The following is a 22,379-nucleotide window of genomic DNA, read 5'->3' as shown; positions in this document are numbered from 1 at the left end:
AGACGGGGAACACCATGTACTATCGCGGTGTTCCCTGAAGGTCTGTTTCTGGCAATGCGGCGGGCCCACCACAACACCGCAACGCTACTGCCAGTTTGCAGTGTGAAACTGTCCTACAATCAATAAAACTGTAACTTAGTGATAGAACTGGAAAGCATGTAGCGTTTCTTAACAAAAGTGGAATTTCCCTTCAGGCAATAGCTGAAACAATCTGATACACATCATCGATACTTGATAAAATGGGTAAAGTAAATCATTAGGCAGAACAGCGAACCAGCTGATGTGGTGAGGGAATGGCATACATATTATTATACATATTTATGGTTTGGTGCAACAGATGCAGTGAAACAAATCACAGCATGGACCTTCAGTTTATCAGCCAAGCATCTGGACAGCACATTAGCACTATTGTGGAACAGAGATTAACTGCAGAGGAATGCCTAATGAATTCCTTGTCTTTCTTGGTAAATATTTGCTGTTTTTATGGCACATCAAGTCATACAGTTCTGAATAACTGTTAATAACCTCCAGGAAACATCTCTTTTGTAGAATAAAACGGGCTATATATGGCAATGAATAGTAACCAAGGAGATCTATGCCCACGTTCACCATTCACCATTTAGTAAAGCTTGTACAGTAATCGTAAAACAAACAATTCATTCTAATATATGGCTTTTCTCTGCCATCCACTTATGGATGCACACACATCTGTCTGCTGTGAGCTAAATATTGGCAGTGCCATACTGCTTCTGTTCATTCACTTTGTGACACGAATCACATGTTCAGGGGTAAGCACAGAACATTTTTGTGGAGAATGCGTATCGGAGAGACAGGATGGACTACATGAAAATACTGTGGCTGCAGCACAGCCGGCATTGTCCCTGTGACTTACAGGTCTACCTATTGTCTGGTTTATACCACATGTAATCCTACCTTGCACAGATACTTGTATCCTACTTTGTGCAGAACTGTGGAAGATAATGGCACAATATATTATAAATCATTACCAAATTTGCATATTTGGTAGACCTGCATCATGAGAAACCACAGCTACTCACCAGTGTTCTCCTCAGGCTCTTTTAGTCAGGTGTTCCCCCGGCTAATTTTGATGAGCACCCGGCTTTCATTGGCTCGGCTCATCATATTCCTCCTGTGCTGTGAACAGAGTTGCCCCAGCACTGCATTCCCCATTGTGCCCCACCTGGCTACTTTTTCATGCCACCTGCTAGAAAAAAATTCTGGGGAGAACACGGCTCACTTAAAGTTGAATTAACGCAAATGCTTTCTGTTTTAAGAAGGCAAAATTACATTTGGCATTGCTTTTTAATACCACACTTTCCTAGTGGTTCTGGGTCACCATGAGCTATCTGGGTATTCCTTACCAGAAACCAAATAATAGTGTTGTTGGTAGCATTGGGCAGAGATTGTCAAAATAGTCTTAGTCATGTGTGTCTGTGGGAGTCATGAGTTCTGTGGAACCTGCAACTCTGTAGTATATGAACTCCACCTTTCTTTGGGAAAGTCAAACATGGCTTCACCCCTTCTCATTGTAGAATTATCATGCTGTTGGGTGGTCTTACTTGCCGGTAGAGTTCCCTGTAAAGTTTTTATTTTTGTGTGAGAATACCTTCATTCCAGGACTTCCACAGTGTTAAGAATTATATTTATAGTGAATTGATAAATCTACTCACCAAAGCACATCTGGAGCTTTATCTATTTGTACAGCATTGTCTTCATATTTTTATCACTACAGTGGTCCTCATTGTTTTTTGTATTGAAGCTTCAGAGCTAATGGCAGAAGACATGATTCTCCGTCTTGTGTTTTAGTCGCTGTGGGGCATGTAATGTTCGTTTAGATCATATGGTGCAGAGAAACCAGGGATGGGGCATTACTGAAGTAACAAAGGGAGAATGTAGGAATAATCAGAGTATTTTCCCTAAGAGGTGTAGCCTGTTCTCAGTGCCAAGTTCAAGCTAATCTGTACCAGCTGCACGAGGACCTGTAGACCTCAGTACCAGTTCCATGCAATAAGGCAGGCAGTGAACAATATAAGCGATGTCAGTGCAACCTGAAGTGAAACTATTCTAGCTCTGGCACGTAAGTAGTATCGCTGTTTCACATGGACGGTGTGGGGTGCGGTTCCTGAGTGGTTAACATCTGAACAACCTTAGATCTACTGCCACCCACATATTTCACTTAGAGCATTCAAAATGCTAGTTGGATTAAGGTCTCTAAGGTCTCTTTCACATAGTAGGTATAACTGCACAGTTCAGCATCCCAGCTGGTGGCCACAAGCGCCATTTAGGTGCGGTTTAAATGGCATGTGTGTTAGCCCTTGACATGCAGTGGTGTAACCCAGTGGCAGAGAACCATGACATGTTGCCGCTGCACTTAGTGTTGACACCATGGGGGGGGGGGGCACTTATTCTCCACTGCTAACAAGCACTAGCAAGCTCCCGGCCGGTGCAAAGGAGCAGCTGACCGGTGTTGAATCAACCGCCTTCAGTGTATTTGAAAGAGGCCAAAAAAAATCATCAGCTGCAGAGGTCATATAGCATCTATCAGGTAGTTTTGCTGCCTGAGCATCATACTACACAATGGTGGGCACATAGTTGAGCATGATTGCGTTATGGTGGACGCTGCAACATGCACGTGCCACGCGGTTTCAGCGACAGTTGTAACCCGTTTGTATGTACCATTAGTGTGGATAAATGCGGCACAACCACTGTGCAGTCTGGCTCATGATGAAATGCATCCCATTTGCCTGTCTTGTGCGCTAATATTTATGATAATGGCCACCTGGCATAAATCCTCATACGGGCAGTGGCTGCCACTATCTTAGGCTATAGGAATGGATGAGGCCTGCGTCTCACCGCTGCTCACCTTCCCATCTGCGTACTCCATAACATTCCGTAAATACTACAGCAGCATTTCTCTCTACTTCACATCCACTTCACCAGTTCATTGTTTCCTTTATCATTCTGCTGAGGATTTACTGTGCAGCTTAAATCCATGTTTCAATTTCACAAAAGGGCCCTACGAGTTCAAGTGACAGATTGGACAAGCAGCCAGATACAAGGCTGAGTGGGGTATATGTATGATATACCTGACACATATTATTCAGCCACACGCACACACCTGGACAGAAGGATGCATCCACTATCGAGGTTCCGCAGCCTCCTGCATCACTTTCCTGCCTTCAGCTCACATGTCGGACCGTGAATAATCATCACAGGTCTGAAGTGCCTCTTGTTATCCTCTCAGCACACAAACCTGCACAACCCCTCATACTAGAGTGCCTGTAGTGTGCTAGAGTTACAGCACTAATGCCTTACTAAAGCTAACCTGGGTCACCGTGCTGTCCCTATCCATCTCCATGTCTACTGTACGAGCATGCATTGCATTTTCTCATCTGACAGTAAAAGTGATTACGGTGCTTTTTTTTTCTATTTCTTGTTTTTATTGCGTTTCCAGCATACAAAAAATAATAATTCATATAGTTGAAGCAATAGTAGAAGATTAAAGAGAGTCTGAAGCCATAAAAAAATGGCTTTTAAGCTTATTTTCAGCAGGGGCATGTTTGTCCCTGCTAAAACACCGCTATCCCGTGGCATAACGAGGAGTCTTTACCCGCCAAATACCCCCCTGCAAAATCCACGACCAACTTGGTCGTGGATTTTGCTGCCCCTGTGCGCTTCCGTATGAGGCAGGGCTATGAGCTGTAGCCCTGCCTCACACGCGTCTGTCAGCGGAGGATCTCCGCCTCTCCCCCGCCCCTCTCAGTGAAGGCAGACTGAGAGGGGCGGGGGAGAGGCGGAGATCCGCCGCTGATAGACGCGTGTGAAGCAGGGCTACAGCTCATAGCCCCGCCTCACACGGAAGCGCTCCCCGGAGATAGCAGGGGGGATTTAGAGGGTAAAGACCCCTTGTTATGCCACGGGATAGCAGCGTTTTAACAGGGGCAAACATGCCCCTGCCGAATATATGCTTAAAAGCCATTTTTAATATGGCCTCAGACTCTGTTTAAACATTGTATATGAATGACTTCATAAAGCAAAAGTACTCAACGGAATACGAACTTGAATATCTGTGTACACATTAAACTGAAGTCAAATGTATATGCGAAATAAATAACACTTATCAAGTAAAATTCAACATCAAAACACTTATGTAAAATACCACATCAAAAGTGTGCCAGAGAAAGAAAAACAAAAAAACCTATCTCAAAAATATAGAATATTAAACCATCCCAAACATCAATAACTAGACCTATTTCTAGTGGAAATTGTCTCCAGTATATAAATAAAGTAAAGCTCAAGAATCCTCAGTTGAGCTCTATTAAGCCCAGTCATAACTTTATGTGTATTGATCCAAGATTATCTTGGGTAGCAGGAATATATCTCTAGCTAAGTTCTTATGTGGCACGTTAGTATGCATAGTCCATTCAAAGTTTAGATGAATACTTATAGCATTAATTGACCTCTTCAAGGTGTCCGATTTCCCCCAATCTGAGAGAATCTGTTGTCTTGCAACACCCAGAATCTGAAACCTATTTGGATAAAGAATGCAATGAAATCCTATATGTAACAACGCTAACTGTGGAGAAAGGATAAAATCTGGTCCTAATAGTTTGTATAATGAAACTAATATGCCAGTAAGATACAGTAATTTACCGATGTATGATACAATTTCAAAAGTACTTTTTGAAAGGTTTCCTAATGTGTAATTGATTACTTTTTAATTTACACAGACTTCAAAGGCCGTGTTAAACCTGTCTAGAATTCTTTCTTTACTGAGTTAATCTTCTTGCATTTGTGTTTCAGGGCACAGGACGTTGTATGTGGGCGTTCGGATGCCACTCGGGCGTCAGAGCCACAGGCATCATAGGACACATGGGGGCAAACACAGGAAACGAGATCGGATGAAGGGTGTTATACAAGAGGAAGGTCATGATGATTCCTTAGCTCATGGTAAGTAGTTCTTCAGATTTCTAGATTCTAGGCCCAATTTTGGTCAATTTTACCACTTCCGTGTAGTATAAGAGGTTCTGATGCTGGCAGTGGTCCCTGCAGTGTATCACAGTGCATGTACTGTACACAGTATCCATACAATACAAATACAGGACGGCCTGTTATAGTGTGAACAAGACCTTTCTTTCTGCCCCTTCACCAACAAACCTGCATCTTCTTAAAGAGAACCAGAGACCATAAAATATCCTATTTAAACATACCTGGGGCTTCCTCCAGCTCCATATGCTGGGATTGCTCTTACGCCACCGTCCTCTGCTGCCTCTGTCCGCCGGTACCGGGTCCCGTAATTTCGGTCAGTCCGCTAGTGCAGTGCGCTCCCTCCGTACTGCGCATGCGTACAAAGCCGGAGGGAGCCCCTGCGCATGCATACAACTGGTCGCATCCAGCGGAAGTGATGGGACCCGGTACCGGCGATAGAGGCAGCGGTGGATGGCGGCGTGGGAGAGATCCAGGCTTATGGGGCTGGAGGAAGCCCCAGGTATGTATAATCTTTTTTAATTTTTTACCTATGCTTCGTCTCTGGTTCCCTTTAAAAGCCTGAAAAGGAAGGGGCAGGGACCACTAATGTACTGCATACTTTTTGTACATGTTTGAAAAGGTCAGATTAAAACTTACTGTATAGGAAATATTTTGTCTGCATTGTTTAGTAGGGTTTACTGCTTGGAGCTTACAATTCCATCTAAGAATACACTAGGGGCCTCTGTGTTTCCATCTGTATAGAGGTCTCAGTTTCTCATGCCTATGAATAGACAGTTATTGGTTTCATATAATCTCAGCCTGATCATTTCTTAGTGTTCTGAAATGATGCTTAGTGAGTCGGGTATCACATGAGTGAAACCGAATACTACCCGTTTAGCAGTTTACTTTCTAAAAATGTGAATGCAGTACAGTATTGTATAGCAAGTGACACAGATATCGTGTGGAAAGTAATGTTATGAGATCCTTTTATTAAAAGGAAATCTGTTCATTATTTAGAATGGGTATGGTATCCGTTAAGGCTGTTCTCCAGGTAGACTGCAAAATATGTAGCTGAAAGCCTGATTTGCTTACACTGCAGCCCTCCCTTTCTCAGTCTAACTGCATTATGTTCAGGGAATTACATACATCTTTTAGGAGTTCAACCACTAAACTCCATTTGTGTCTCGAACCAGTTTTATCTCACGATCACGGGCGTAACCACAAACCATGGGGCACCCCCAACCTAAGTTTTCCACTCTTCTTCCCCATCCCCTTTGTAACTACCCAAAAGAGGAACTACTAACCAAAAGATAGTAGTGGTGGGGAAAAGATAAATCAAGACATTGCAAAGGTAGATGTTAACCTTGTAGCTGCCCCAACCAAGTTTTCTCTTTACGCAACTCGTGGCAGGGCAGCTGGCTAAACTCAAGCTGCCTAGTGTAGCCCAATGCAGAGCAGGCACACTTTCATATTTACCTGATCCGGACGCCACGCCTCCTACACTCCCTTAATCTTGAGGGTAGGGAGGGGACCCCCCGGACTACCTTTGTGCCAAATTGCAGCCACCAAAACCCGCCAGTTTCCAGGATAGATCAAACAAACTTATCCTGGGAACCCGTGGGGTTTGGAAGGGGGTAGTTCGGGGGTCCCCTCCCTACCCACAAAATTTGGGGAGTGCAGGAGGCGTGGTTGTGGAGATATTTGATTTAGTTTGTTAAAATTTGCCACTGAGCATGCGCATAAAGTGCAGCACGATCGGACACTGCATCGGATTTGCTCTTCTCTTCCACCACCGAGCGGCACTGCAATGCCGAAATCATCCTCTGGGTCTTGATCACATGTCCTATCATACTATTGGGACCCAGAAGAGGATGTTAGCATTACAGCGCCTGCTTGGTGGAGGAAGAAAAGAGCTGTTCCAGAGTTTGGAACAGGTAAATATGAAAACACTCCCTGTACCTGCTTTGCTGTATAGCCTGTTGAGTGGAGGGAAACAATGAGGAGGCTTAAAATAACATGGTGCTGCAGCACACATTGAGAAAAAAATAGGCTGGCAAAAGGATAGAAAACAGAAGATGGATAAAGAAATAATTGATACTCCCTGTGTAGATCGTTCATGTTATTTGATCCACAGTGGGCCTACAGGTCATAATCGTTAATACCAGCAGACATGATAAGAACATACAGCACCAACTGTCATTATCTATATACACATACCCATTAACAATGTGATAGACTAAACATCACTGGGAGGGCAGGATTACATATTTACAGCAATATGTCGCTATAGGAATTACGAATACAAACAGACTGTTCCACATTCTAGCAGCAAAGGCAAAGTAAAAAAAACAAAATGAAAACAAAACGTGAGAAGTAGCACTTACTGTAGCTGCCAATTGTCATTTCATTTTTTTTAAATGGGAAAAAGAAGTTGTTTGGCTGCGGAGCTTGTGAAATGCTGCTTCTTTGCAACCCAACTGCTTCTCTTTTTACATTTTCCCCATTATTACAAATCGGTCCCATACTGTTCTTGCTGGGTTTAGTGCAAATGTGTATGTTAGATCTGCAGCTGCTACTTGCAGGGTCTTTCTCCAGTCCTGGAATATGGGTGCACCACTGCCCTCTGCTTGTGGACATGCGAAGTGCAGCCCCAGCTGGAGATGGTGTATCTGCCTTCTTATTATTCTTCTGTTAGGGCTCCTTCACACTGTAATTGTGCATCACATGGCTGCATTCCAAATGCACTACTAGCTGGGCTTATGTTTTAACCGTTTACGCATCTGTTCACATCAGTGCTATGCAGTGTGGTGGAATACAAACAATATGCACCAGTCGTATTACAGTAAGCTGACATGAACACTCATAGTGCTTATTGGATAGTGACACATCCTGACTACTTTTTTTCCTTCAAACTGCCTGATGTTAGATCCAGTAACCCCCCCTTATTATAGGAGGACATTGGTGGTCCCTGCCCCTTCCTTTTCCGGCTTGAATAAGGCCGGGTTCACATTAGCGTTCCCTGTCCGGATTCGCCGGGCCGTGTCCGGACCGTATACTGTACAAACGGAACGTACGTTCCGCATAGCAATGCAAAGGCTATGCGGACGTTCACATGTGTCCGTTCCGTACAGTACGGAGCCGGACCGGACTCCGGACACTTTTCCAACATGCGCTATTTTTTGGGTCCGGATCTCCGGCCCACGCACCCGGACCGGAGTCGGACCTGAGCCTGACAACACCATCCGGAACACAGAAACCAATGGGAAACGGAAGGCACAGAACACACTGCCTACAAACACCTGACGTTCTACCCCACTTCCTATGCGTATCCAAGCGGCCCTTTCGGATGGGGACACATGGGCCAAGCATGTATGGAGTGGAGCAGCAGTGACAGACGTGCTGGAGCTGTTTGGCAAAATGTCGGAGGTGGAGGTGAGGCCTACAGAGGAGGAACCTGATTCTACAGGTGCACCAGGTGCACCTTCTGCTGACCCCAACATTTTTTTATTTAAATTTCGCTACTTTTTGCCCACGGATCCGGATGGCAGCCTGATGCATGCCTGATGCAAACGAATCGGATCCGGACCGGAACCGTGCGGTTCCGATCAGGATCAGGTCCTGATCCGATCAGGATCCAGTCCGTTTGCATGGCAAAACGCAAGTGTGAACGGGGCCTAACACAGCCAGGAGATAATAAGCAAAAGGTACATGTCATTACCATAACCTAAAGGTGTCCATACATGATTCAGGCAAAATGTTTGACTTTCCCATTGGTTTTTCCCCAATGCATAGAAAAGTTGAATGTAATTCTCTTTTATTGAGGAATATCTCTTGAAATCGATTGGCCATGATAGAAAATTCTGATGGACAGGTTTATCATAAACTATACAATCAAGAAAATTGATTGAATTTAAAAGCTCCAAAGGTGCCCACTAATGATTCAATCTTTATTGTTCAATCTTACAACTTCTATGTAATATTAGGGACTACCTAAAGTACCTATTCAAAGTGTAGTCACTCAAGGTGCCAATAAATGGTACGATATTTTCCTCAAATGTGGTCATTTGATCAGAATTTTATGATTACGTTCTACAGAAAACCACACAGTAGGTGGAGAAAATCATTGTGAAACAATTCTATGGTCGATTAGAATACAGAATTTTGTTGATCAGAATGTTACATACACTACATGATACATACATAGACATAGGACGATGGTAGGGATCCGGTTGTGAACCCATTTGAGGGACAGTTAAGTTACAATACAATATACACTGTACAGCGCTGCAGAATATGTCGGCGCTATATAAATAATAATAATGTTGGATTTTACGTTCGTATCTAAAGAGAGAAAACTCCCTAATCAACCTGTTTATAGGAACAAACGATAATTACTTTCCAATTAACTATGAACCCGCAAATCTTAATTAATGGGCCCATCTGAGTAACAAATATTGTACAATCAAGATTGTATTAGTGGGCACCTTAAAACAAAACAACAAAGGAAGAGATGTGTATGGTGTATGGCCACCTTAAAGAAACTTTAACTTCATATTGAACTTCATGCCAATCAGTAGCTGATACCTTCCCATAAGAAATCTTTACCTTTTCTTGAATAGGTCATCAGGGGGGTCTGTATAGATGAAATTGTGGTGAAACTCCTCCCACAGTGTGATGTCGTGACCATGGTCCTGACAGTTTGCTGTCTGTGAACTTCTTTGCATTGTGGTAAATAAGGACTTTTTCAAACTACAAGCAATCAGTATTTCCCTCTGTGCATAGAACTCCCAGTAACGAACATTGTGCAGAGGTCACCTAGCAGAACTAAAGAGGTCACCACCTATGATACATTTCAGAATGTAAATCAGGGTGATTTAACAGTGGGCAAATACCGGCTAAATCATTTATAACAATCTTATTTATTACATTATTTTCACTGCAGTTCCTCTTTTACTGTACCAACAGCTTATCCAGTAGGGCAAAAACAAAGTACATGAATTCACACCATAACCTCAATATTCATCTTTCGCTAATAGGGTGCAGTCTTTTGACATTTCAGGTACACTTTTCCTTGATTTGTACAGAAGGGTATTCAACTGAAAAAGATCCTGAAATGTGATGTTTTTAGAATGTGCTTGTAGTAAGGGAATGAGCAATCTGTTGTTGTGTTCAGCTGAGCATCTGAACCATAAATCTCACAGCTGAGAGTCTACTGAAGCATCCGTTATAGTTGTTTTCTTAATTCCCATTGCGTATTGTGTAAAGTCACCTTATGATATACGGTTCTTGCAGACACCCCGTCTCAGAGAGTACAGTTTATCCTTGGAACAGAGGAGGACGAAGAACATGTGCCACACGAGCTGTTTACAGAACTGGACGAGATCTGCGTCAAAGAGGGAGAGGATGCCGAGTGGAAGGAGACGGCGAGGTAATGTGTAAAACGGACATCTACACGCCCACATATTGGTAAACCGCTAACTAATGACCTGATTTGTTTACCTTTCATTTTCCCCTGGGAAACTTAATCAGAAAGTACATGTAAAATGTATAATCCCATCTCCCGTAGGAAGCATCTAGACAATCTTCTTCTATTATCACATAAACTGAGGTCTTGCCATGGTATAGCCGCTACTGATGCTAGCTGTGATCCTGGCATTTAATGCCTCAAGATGATGTCCTTTGTCATGGAATTATGTCATCACATTTGCAAAAACACATCTCTTTAAATACAAAGAGGTGGTTACAGCATCTGATAATTACATCATTCATTTCAAAATAACTACTAAGTCCCATGAGCACAGTAGAATTAGATTAACCACTTCAGCCCTCAGTCGTTTTCACTTTATGAATCCGAGCAATGTTCACCTCCCATTCATTAGCCTATAACTTTATCATTACTTATCACAATGAAGTGATCTATATCTTGTTTTTTCCGCCACAAATTAGGCTTTCTTTGGGCGGTACATTTTGCTAAGAGCCACTTTACTGTAAATGCATTTTAACATGAAGAATAAGAAAAAAAACTCATGATTTGTCAGTTTTAGTCCATTATAGTTTTAAAATAATACATGCCTCCATAATAAAAACTCATGTATTGTATTTGCCCATTTGTCCCGGTTATTACACCGTTTAAATTATGTCCCTATCACAATGTATGTCGACAATATTTTGTTTGGAAATGCAAGTGCATTTTTTCCGTTTTGCATCCATCACTATTTACAAGCTTATAATTAAAAAAAAAAAAAAAAAATAGAAATATTTCATCTTTAGATTGATATTTAAAAAGTTTAGACCCTTAGGTAAATATTTACATGTTTGTTTGTTTGTTTTATTGTATTTTTTTGTTTTTGTTTATTAAACATTTTATTTGGGTATTTTTGGCAGGGTGGGATGTAAATAGTAATTATTTTATGTAAATATGTGTTGATTTTTTTTTTTTTTTACATTTAGTTGTACTTTTACTTTTTGGCCACAAGATGGCAGCCATGAGTTTGTTTACTTGACATCACTCTAAGCGTAACATATACGCTTAGAGGGATGTAGGGGGACGCAAGAGTCAGAAAAAGCGAAGCTTCCGAGAGAAGCAATCGCTTTTTCTGTGGGGGAGAGGAATCAATCATCGGGCACCATGGCCCGATTGATTGATTCCTGGGTTAACGATCCGCAGCCGGGACCGCGCGGTCAGCCGCGGGAGGCTTAAATTGTTAATCTTGTTGAACAAAAATGCAAAATAGGAGCAATCATAACTTCAATGACATAGATTAGCTCTAATACTGTAGTTCATGAATGATGAAAATTCAGTGCTCACAAACCCTGGTTGCTCCAATTAGCAACCAATCCAAGCCCGACCCCACCCAAAATCTTAACTTCCTAATGGGGGTAGATACTAGGACTGACATAAGATTCATTACAACAGATTTGTTTATGATTATATTGGAATGTTCGCAATGCAGGGTCAGGATGCAGACTATATAATAAACACAGAGCAGTGGGTAATAGGAATTTGATTTTACGACTGTCAATCTCTTTTTGAGAACTGCTTTTAGCTTTGCTTACTTACTCTGGATTCTGCCTTGGCAAAATATCTTACATCCTTCAAAATATAAAAAAGCATCGTCAGCATCTGCTGTCTCAACCAACGCATTGCATTGATTTCTAGAAATAACTTTCCTGCTGCCACGGAGAAGACATTCGACCTTGGGACTGATTTAGAATGATGAAGTGAAAGGAAAGTTTGACGCACAGTCATTAATGGAAAATAAATATATCACTATTTGCTTACAAGCAGAGGGTAACGCAATTTAACTTAGCGACTCAGAACATTTTACTTAAAAATTCCGTTTCTGTCACTTAAAATAGAAACAGGAGGGTGCTGGTGTCACCCTTATCCAGAGCTCTCTGCATATACTTATTTGCACACCATATCTCACATGCTTCAGAACAGTAAAACAATATTTCAACTTAAAGTATACAGGCATCTGCAGAGGCTACGACAAAAAAAGGCACAGTAACTTGTTAGTAAAATATTGTTTTTCAAATACCGGTATTTTACTGTAAATTATCAATATTACCGATATTTTACTATGCACAAATGATCTCTCCCCCGTTCCTCTAACTCTGTGCTGGTGTTTCATCTCCCCCCCATGCAGTGAGCTCCCCGAGGCAGAGCTGAGGCAGCCGCCTCCATCAGTCTCTCTGGCAAGGTCAGCAGCAACAGTCAGGCGCTCTCAGCCTGTCCCATCCTCCTCCTCTTCCTGTCTGTTAGCCTGCAGTGACAGCGCAGACGGCAGACCTGCTGCAGGGACGGATGAAGGAAGCTGCCTGAGCTGCGCTGCGGGGGCGGACTCTGCGGGGGGAGAGGGGAGCTCCATCACAGGGAGAGGGGCACGGGGGAGCGGAGCAGGAAAAAGGTTTGCATGCGGCAAGTGAGCTAAATAGGCACCGCTATCGGTCCCAAAGCAAAATAACAGTATTTGGGCGCCTGCGATGCCATATATATCGGCCGCCCAAATTTCCACTCTGGAGCCCAAAGACCGCTATTTTGTATTGATGCCTAAAGCACTTGCCTAATGCGCCCATTTTTCCTGCTCCAGTCTGGCAGAACAACTTTATGCAACATTAATTGAGAAGCCTGAAACATATCAGTGCTATAAGCAAGTATCTTATAGCACCGATGTATTTATTTATTTACTTTATGTATTGAATGTCATTTCACATGGTTTTTGCCTGGACTCCTGGAAGAGAGGAATAGTGATATAGCTGGCTGTAGCTCTCATGCCACACCAGAAGGGCTGTTTGACAAGCTTTTGTATGAATTATTGTGTCAGCCCATTGTAAAAGCAGGGAGTATACTGATCATATCAATTACACAGGTAGTAACTATTCAAATCGAAGACTCATAAAAGATCAAGCAGTGGGCTAAGCCCAATCATTTTAGATTTCCCCGCCTCCCTTGTATGTAAGATAGCAATTGGAAGAGTCTATGGGAGTTTGATGGGGACAAATATTGTATCAAATGAGCGTATAGTCACATGTCATTGTTCAGCCTATAAAAGCCACACTTTATTACACCATTAAAATATATAGACATTGCAAATTTTTAAAAAACAATAGAACTCGGGTTCCGATTAATTCATTGCTTATCACGTATAACATACACCATGAAATATTAATACACCATTTCAACTTGTCAGCCTATCAGGTTGAACGCAATCGTTGTCTGAATGATTAGAGGTATATACACTTCATACAGTCATCAGACATAATACCATATCTTATTGTAAGGAAATGATGCATCAAGGCCGTGCACTTGGCTTGACGCGTTTCGTGAAGAATTACATTTCACTTCTTCAGGAGTGAAATGTAATTTGGCACTTGACAAATTCTTATTTCCTAGAAAAATATGAAAAGAAACATGCCGTATTTTTCAGAATCTAAGACGCACTTTTTCTTCCCCAAAGCTGGGGAGGGGGTAAGTGGGTGTGTCTTATATTCTAAAGGTATGGTATTTTTGCCCCATAATATACTTACTGGATCCTGTCGCTGCGATCCTCTCCTCCTCTGCCTGACTGCAGTAATCCAAGGGTCCCAGTTGTCATCTGAGGGTCCCAGCAGTCATCCAGGATCACGCTCTTCACTATACCAGCCACCGGCTTCTGTTTACTGCAGTCTCGTAAGTCTCAAGGCAGCAGCGAGTGTACACCGCAAGGCTGCAGTCTGCATACGAGACTGCAGCAAAGAGAAGCCGGTGGCTAGGACACTGAAGAGCGTAATCCTGGATGAGGGCTGGGACCCTCGGATGACGGCTGGAACCCTCTGATTACTGCAGTCAAATGGAGGAGGAGAGGATTGCAACGACAGGATCAGCAAGGGTTGGTTGGTTGGTTAGTTAGTTAGTCAGTGAAGTGTAGTGTAGTTTGGGATGGCTGCAGGGGTTAGTTAGTGTAGTGTAGTTGGTGGTGGCAGCAGGGGTTAGTGAAGTGTAGTGTAGCAGGGGTTAGTGTATCTGGCCAGTGTAGCTTAGATAGATTGTTTTTGGGAGGTTAAAGGTCCATAAGACACCCTTTCACCATAAATGCACCTAGGTTTAGTTTATTTTTTTCCCTGATTTCTGACCTCTAAAACTAGTTGCGTCCTATATGCTGGGGCGTCTTATATTTCGAAAAATATGGTATAGGGTATCAGTTTTCAATGCAACAACTCTAAAGCTACCGTAGAAGTGGCATGTAGCAGAGAGGGAAGGGAAAGGGAAATTTGGAGCACAGGGGGAGAAGGAGGGAATGGGTACAAGGGAAGGGAGGGAAAAAACGGATGGATGGGTGGAAAGGATGGTTGGTAAGGTTAGGGGAAAGCCACACAGGAAGTAAGACAGGATACATGTGACCCAGAAGTTCAAAAGGACTGCTAAACAGTAACCATATAATCTGGACATTAGGGATGGTCGCTGGATTCCGCGGGATTAAAAATTCCGTGATTCCGGCCGGAATTTGATGATTACGTTCCGTTGTGACGGAACGGAATTGCTATATCACTATGGCGGAATTTCTGCGGAAAAATATGAAATTCTGCGGAATTTTACGGAATTCAATTTTTTTTCCCCACCGAACTGATTTCTGCCTAATAAGATGAATTTCTACTCGACAGACTCCCCTCCTCCCTCCCGCCTCCCTTCCTCCCGTCTTCCAGGAAATTGTAGGATTTCAAAAGCCAGCTTACATACCTTGGCCGGGAATCGAACCCAGGTCTAGTGCTTGGTAGGCAGCTCTCATCACCACTATACCACCACCAACACTACATGCTGAAGCCAGACTAGCATGTACCATTATGATCTATCCAAGAGAAAATGAGCTTGCTTAGGGATTTGTTGGATGTCAAAAGCCAACTCACATACATTGGCCAGGAATCAAACCCAGGCCTACCGCTCTGTAGGCTGCTATCCTAACCATTATACCACCAACACAACACACTACAATGCTACATGCTGAAGCCAGGAGGGAGGAGGGTCTCGTCTTCCAGGGAATTGTAGGATTTCAAAAGCCAGCTTACATACCTTGGCCGGGAATCGAACCCTTTACACGAGCATCATCTCTTATCTGGAACTCTCTTCCACAGCCTGTACCTCATGCTCCAAACCTGGACATCTTCAAACGCACTCTTAAAACACACCTTTTTCAGACGAGCTTATAACATTCTATAGCCCTTATTTACTTATTTGACACAATGTAATCAGAGGCAAAGGGTCACTGCCTCATCCATCTTTCACCCCCTTACCTAATGTGTCCCCCACTACCCACTAGATTGTAAGCCCGTGAAATTCTGCCGGTATCAGTTGATGGGTTTAAGCTGAAAACTCAGTTCAATGGCATCAAGTCCTAGAGAGCTCATTTTTCTCTTGGATATATCACAATGGTACATGCTAGGCTGGCTTCAGCATGTAGCATTGTAGTGTGTTGTGTTGGTGGTATAATGGTTAGGATAGCAGCCTACCAAGCACTAGACCTGGGTTCGATTCCCGGTCAATGTATGTAAGCTGGCTTTTGAAATCCTACAATTCCCTAAGCAAGCTCATTTTTCTCTTGGATATATCATAATGGTACATGCTAGGCTGGCTTCAGCATGTAGTGTTTTTGGTGGTATAGTGGTGAAGAGAGCTGCCTACCAAGCACTAGACCTGGGTTTGATTCCCGGCCAAGGTATGTAAGCTGGCTTTTGAAATCCTACAATTCCCTGGAAGATGAGACCCTCCTCCCTCCGGGAAGAAGGGAGGTGGAAGGGAGGAGGGAGGAAAAAAAGGACTAAAGGGAAGAGTCAATAGGGTCTATGGGCTACCATTTAGCATAAATAAGGTTCCATTTGTGATTATTTAAATTTTTCCGCCGGAATACGGAATTCCGCGGAATTTTCATAGCGACGGAATTCAGCTCTGGCGGAATCCGCGAATTCCGGCGGAACGGAATTTGCTCTTTCCGATCAACCCTACTGGACATGTAAAAGGCCAGTTATTGTTCCAAATGAAGATACTGGCCCATATGCAAATAATGTTTTCACATGCTTTTTGTCCTAGGTGATATTTTCAAAATTGTCAATAAAATACATTTAAAACCACCAGCAAGCAAGAAAAGGCTCAAAATAATTTTGATAATGCATTTTCACCAACCTCTGTTGGTACTTTTTCAGTTGCAAAGTGCTGAAACATTATTTTAAATATAAAATGAAAAATTATCCCCTGGGAGAGAAAACTCAGGTGAAAAGTGAATTGTATATAGCCCACTGTGTCTATCATTTTATGCTCAGATAAGGGAGACTTTCCTCCAAAACAAGAATAGGTTCTGGTGAGAACAAAGTATATATTGTTCTGCCAGTGTCTGAGTGAGTTTCCTCTAGGGACTCTGATTTCCTTCCACATCCCAAACCATACAGATAAGTTGGGATTGGTGGAAGAAGGCACCCCCCAGAAAATTGTAAAAAAGATTGTTAAAATAATAAATTTTACCTCAAGTGAAGGGTATCAAAACCCACAATTTTGTCGGACTCTTAGGACGATGCGTTTTATGTGTCTTCTTGTCAGGGTCAGTGTCTTTGCATAGAACTCCAGGGTCTTGGTGCTCCTATTAGGAGAGCACCTATTACATCAATTAATTGCCTATCCACAAAATTGGCCTGACTATGATGGACATATGACTATGGTAGGGATTAGATTATGAACTCCTCTGAGGGGCAGTTAGTGCAGTGTTCTCCCCAGAAATCTTTTTCCAGCTGGGTGACATGAAAAAGTACCCGGATGGAGCGAGATGAGAGAATGCAGGGCCGGTGCAACTCTGCTTACAGCAGAGAAGGAGGTGAGCCGATGACAGCCGAGTGCTCACCAAAACTACCTGGGTGGAGCACCCGGCTATAAGAGCCTGGGAAGAACACTAGTGACAAGACTAAATACAAAGATGTCTAAGATACTAAATCTATAAATAAAATTTGTGACACACTGAAAGCCACAAACTGTGTTCCATTTTCTATAGAACTTGTCTCCAGTGGAAGGACTGTGTTGACCAGTCAGTGTCCAGATTTGTGAGGAGTTCATAATAACATTCATAATAACCAGTGACCTAAATTAACTTGTAGGGCTCTGAGAGGAACTGAAAGGTTGTTTTTGTTTTGTTCAGTTGCTGTGACGCTTCAGTGATACAGAAACAGTACAGCATTTACACTGCAGGTGTGGTTAGAAGTGCCAAAGACTTTGAAATTTGTATGTATTGATGTCTGAACTTGCTCTGTGGCAAAGAATGTTGAGCAACTTGACTTCAAATCATATCCAAAATACAGTTACATTCCTACCAGAGGCGTAGCTATAGGGGGCAAGGGGGGCATATATCCCTAGGCGCAGCACTGTGGGGGCGCTCAGCACAACCACTGCACCCCATGTGCATGAGAGGAGGCTCGCTGGCTACCCAAAGTGCCCCGGCTTCTCTCCCTCCCTCAGCAGAGGAGTGCAAAAGCGTTAACAGCAGCAGAAAAAGCAAGAGACATCTGGCTACCTAAATAAATAAAATAGAAAAAAAACGAGAGCCCAATATGGTGGAGTATGTTAAAGACAACTGGTAAGTGGTTTAGTGAGAGAATTTATACTCACAAACATGGGTTACCATTCAGGCAACCACTCAATAGGCAGGTGAGGAGATTAGACCTGTCCTCACTCAGGATTAAGAAATCGCTCTCTGTAGTAAAGAAACAAGAAAGGGGGTAGCACTCCCCTCCACCAGGAGTGGACACGGAGTATTTGTATGTAGCCAGATTATTTGCATGTAGAACAGAGGCGCCAGCAGGATAAAAGTCAATAACATTTTTAAAAATTGCTTGGAAGAAGTGGTGGGCTTGCCTCCCAAAAGCAAATACGAGATCCTGTCTTCATATAAATCAATACATTTATTATACGGTATCCCAAAAACAGTGCAACGTGTTTCGCAGGCCCAGGCCGCCTCATCAGGCAATAAACGTGGGGACAAAACAGAATTTCGGCAATAGCAGGTGTAGCGCATCAGTGACTGAGTGACTGAGGCGCTACACCTGCTATTGCCGAAGTTCTCTTTTGTCCCCACGTTTATTGCCTGATGAGGCAGGCTGGGCCTGCGAAACGCGTTGCACTGTTTTTGGGGTACCGTATAATAAATGTATTGATTTATATGAAGACAGGATCTCGTGTCTGCTTTTGGGAGGCAAGCCCACCACTTCCTCCAAGCAATTTTTAAAAATGTTATTGACTTTTATCCTGCTGGCGCCTCTGTACTACATGCAAATAATCTGGCTACCTAAAGGAGGGCACATCTGGCTATCATTAGGGGGGCACATCTAGCTATCTAAATGGGGGGAATCGGGCTTATCTGGCTATCTAAAGTGGGGTACATTTTGCTATTTACAGGGGGCACATCTGGCTGTCTGAAGAGAGGAAGGGTGCACATTTGGCTACCTAAACGGGGGAAGGGTAGCAGATAAGCAGCATTTGTATATTTGACTCCACCCATAACCACAACCACATTCTGATCTTGGCCATGCCCATTTTGTCCAAGGGTAGGAGCAAAAACACAAACCATAAATTCACTTGACAACTCATTGTTGTAAACATTAGAAAGAGACACTGTTTTCATTAGCTCCTCTTTAACAGTGGTTTCACTGACACATGAGCACAAAGTAGTAACTTTCCGGAGAATGCCAGCACTCACGGCTTAGCCAAATTCATTTGTAAAAACACAATTATCACGTCTCTCCTCATTAAGAAGAAAATACATGAAACGAGAGTATAAAAAGGATTGAGTAATAACCGCCTCAACAACCTATAAGAAGCAGCCGTGGTATATAAATAGATAGCTTCCAAATGACAGGCCACAAACAGAACGGTACAGTCTGCAGATCAAATATAACATTCTGTCATTTGTTTATTCTCCTTGGGGTCCTTTCACACATCCACATATACTCCTGCGTCCCGAACCTTTCAGGAATACTTCTGTTTATGCTCAGTCCATCTGTTCCCATATCCGTGTTACAACTGACATTTGTTTAGAGCAGTTTTCCAGTAGCTTCTGTATGCAGCAGTTTGGGAGCATTTTGCATATGGTGCAGTGACCAACAAGGCCAACTTGTGACCACGCCCATAACTGGGATTAAAGAGGAAGTGTAGTGAAAATAACTCAATTAATAAAATTGCTTTTACAATATTCATTTATAGATTATTTAGTCAGTGTTTGCCCATTGTAAAAATCTTTCCTCTCCCGGATTTACATTCTGAAATTTATCACAGGTGGTGATATCTTTAGACCTCTCAGGTGCAGCTTGGAGTAACGTTTTTCTGAGAATTCCAAAGATGGGGAAGATAATGCATGGTCTCCCAGAATGCTCTGGGAGAAAAATTCCACATAGTTAAGCAGCTTAGGTTAAAGGGACTCCGAGCACCTCTCATTGGCATGCCTTTAAGACAGATGACGCCCAACAAAGTCGTGCTATGACCCCTCTGGAGGAGCCTCTTGCAATGGCCATGCGTGTCACTTCCTCTTCCTGCTTCATTCAGTGATGCACTTCTCTAACAAAGCAGACAGGGGTGTCCCGGAAGTTATAACATAGCCAAGATGGCAGCCGCGATTTTTAAATTTAAAACAAAGGAAAACTACAGTGGGTTGCAAAAGTATTCGGCCCCCTTGAAGTTTTCCACATTTTGTCACATTACTGTCACAAACATGCATCAATTTTATTGGAATTCCACGTGAACGACCAATACAAAGTGGTGTACACGTGAGAAGTGGAACAAAAATCCTATATGATTCCAAACATTTTTTACAAATCAATAACTGCAAAGTGGGGTGTGCGTAATTATTCGCCCCCCTGAGTCAATACTTTGTAGAACTACCTTTTGCTACAATTACAGCTGCCAGTCTTTTAGGGTATGTCTCTACCAGCTTTGCACATCTAGAGACTGAAATCCTTGCCCATTCTTCTTTGCAAAACAGCTCCAGCTCAGTCAGATTAGATGGACAGCGTTTGTGAACAGCAGTTTTCAGATCTTGCCACAGATTCTCCAATGGATTTAGATCTGGACTTTGACTGGACCATTCTAACACATAGATATGTTTTGTTTTAAACCATTCCATTGTTTCCCTGGCTTTATGTTTAGGGTCATTGTCCTGCTGGAAGGTGAACCTCCGCCCCAGTCTCAAGTCTTTTGCAGTCTCCAAGAGGTTTTCTTCCAAGATTGCCCTGTATTTGGCTCCATTCCTCTTCCCATCAACTCTGACCAGCTTCCCTGTCCCTGCTGAAGAGATGCACCCCCCGAGCATGATGCTGCCACCACCATATATGACAGTGGGGATGGTGTGTTCAGAGTGATGTGCAGTGTTAGTTTTCTGCCACACATAGCGTTTTGCATTTTGGCCAAAAAGTTCAATTTTGATCTCATCTGACCAGAGCACCTTCTTCCACATGGTTGCTGTGTCCCCCACATGGCTTGTGGCAAACTGCAAACGGGACTTCTTATGCTTTCTGTTAACAATGCCTTTCTTCTTGCCACTCTTCTATAAAGGCCAACTTTGTACAGTGCATGACTAATAGTTGTCCTATGGACAGATTCCCCCACCTGAGCTGTAGATCTCTGCAGCTCGTCCAGAGTCACCATGGGCCTCTTGACTGCGTTTCTGATCAGCGCTCTCCTTGTTCGGCCTGTGAGTTTAGGTGGACGGCCTTGTCTTGGTATGTTTACAGTTGTGCCATACTCCTTCCATTTCTGAATGATCGCTTGAACAGTGCTCCGTGGGATGTTTAAGGCTTTGGAAATCTTTTTGTAGCCTAAGCCTGCTTTAAATTTCTCAAGAACTTGATCCCTGACCTGTCTTGGACCTGTCTTGTTTGTTCTTTGGACTTCACGGTGTTGTTGCTCCCAATATTCTCTTAGACAACCTCTGAGGCCCTCACAGAGCAGCTGTATTTGTACTGACATTAGATTACACACAGGTGCACTCTATGTAGTCATTAGCACTCATCAGGCAATGTCTATAGGCAACTGACTGCACTCAGATCAAAGGGGGCCGAATAATTATGCACACACCACTTTGCAGTTATTGATTTGTAAAAAATGTTTGGAATCATGTATGATTTTCGTTCCACTTCTCATGTGTACACCACTTTGTGTTGGTCTTTCATGTGGAATTCCAATAAAATTGATTCAGGTTTGTGGCAGTAATATGACAAAATGTGGAAAACTTCAAGGGGGCCGAATACTTTTGCAACCCACTGTATTTGGTGTAGAATGGTGATTGAGGCATCAAATGAGAGGAGAGCACAAGCTACAGAATGGTATACATATTTAAGTACTTTGCAGTACTGGTCGGAGTCTTAAAGGCATGCCCATGAGAGGTGCTCGGAGTCCCTTTTACACACTAGTGGGAGGGTGGGGCTGTATGCAAATATGCAGCACATATATACAGAAGGTATAGGAAGCGTTTGTGATGCTGAAACCATGGAAATTGCCATAAGTGATAATCCTGAATTATTTACTGTAGTCTACGATATGTCACTGCAGTGTCTCTTTAATTGGGCTAATCCAAAATTTGCATGTTGCTCAATAGTGCAATACAAACCATAGTGCTGCCTGTGTCCATGGACATGTTCATATGCTTGGGTTGTAATGGATTTCAGTACTTTGACACTGTTTGCAGTGCATTTTTGAAAAATGAGTACCACTGTACTACTTGATTTGAGTGTATAAATCCACACACACACATCGTAACCGGCTCCAAGCATGTTGCATTATATGGCTTGATGCAGTTGTTTTTTTTTTTTTTTTTTTTTTAGTTTTTCTGAAATGGATTAAGACTAACAGTCCATATTAATCAATGGGCTGTGCATGTATGTTTTCC

At 42.8% G+C, this 22,379-nt stretch overlaps 1 protein-coding gene across 1 annotated transcript in view; it reads left to right on the top strand.

Moving 5' to 3' along the window:
* The window catches only part of LOC137545771 (electroneutral sodium bicarbonate exchanger 1), a 252,382-nt gene that overhangs the window by 145,725 nt on the left and 84,278 nt on the right, over nucleotides 1-22,379 (top strand). Inside the window, exons 3-4 of the mRNA XM_068267368.1 lie at nucleotides 4,825-4,971; nucleotides 10,282-10,417. Of these exons, the coding sequence (XP_068123469.1) occupies nucleotides 4,825-4,971; nucleotides 10,282-10,417 (283 nt within the window). The remainder of the gene's footprint in view (nucleotides 1-4,824; nucleotides 4,972-10,281; nucleotides 10,418-22,379) is intronic.

Source organism: Hyperolius riggenbachi, chromosome 2, assembly GCF_040937935.1.
Source record: "Hyperolius riggenbachi isolate aHypRig1 chromosome 2, aHypRig1.pri, whole genome shotgun sequence".
Taxonomy (NCBI): Eukaryota; Metazoa; Chordata; class Amphibia; order Anura; family Hyperoliidae; genus Hyperolius; species Hyperolius riggenbachi.
The sequence above is the reverse complement of the archived record's forward strand: the minus strand, read 5'-3'. Positions and strand labels throughout refer to the sequence as shown.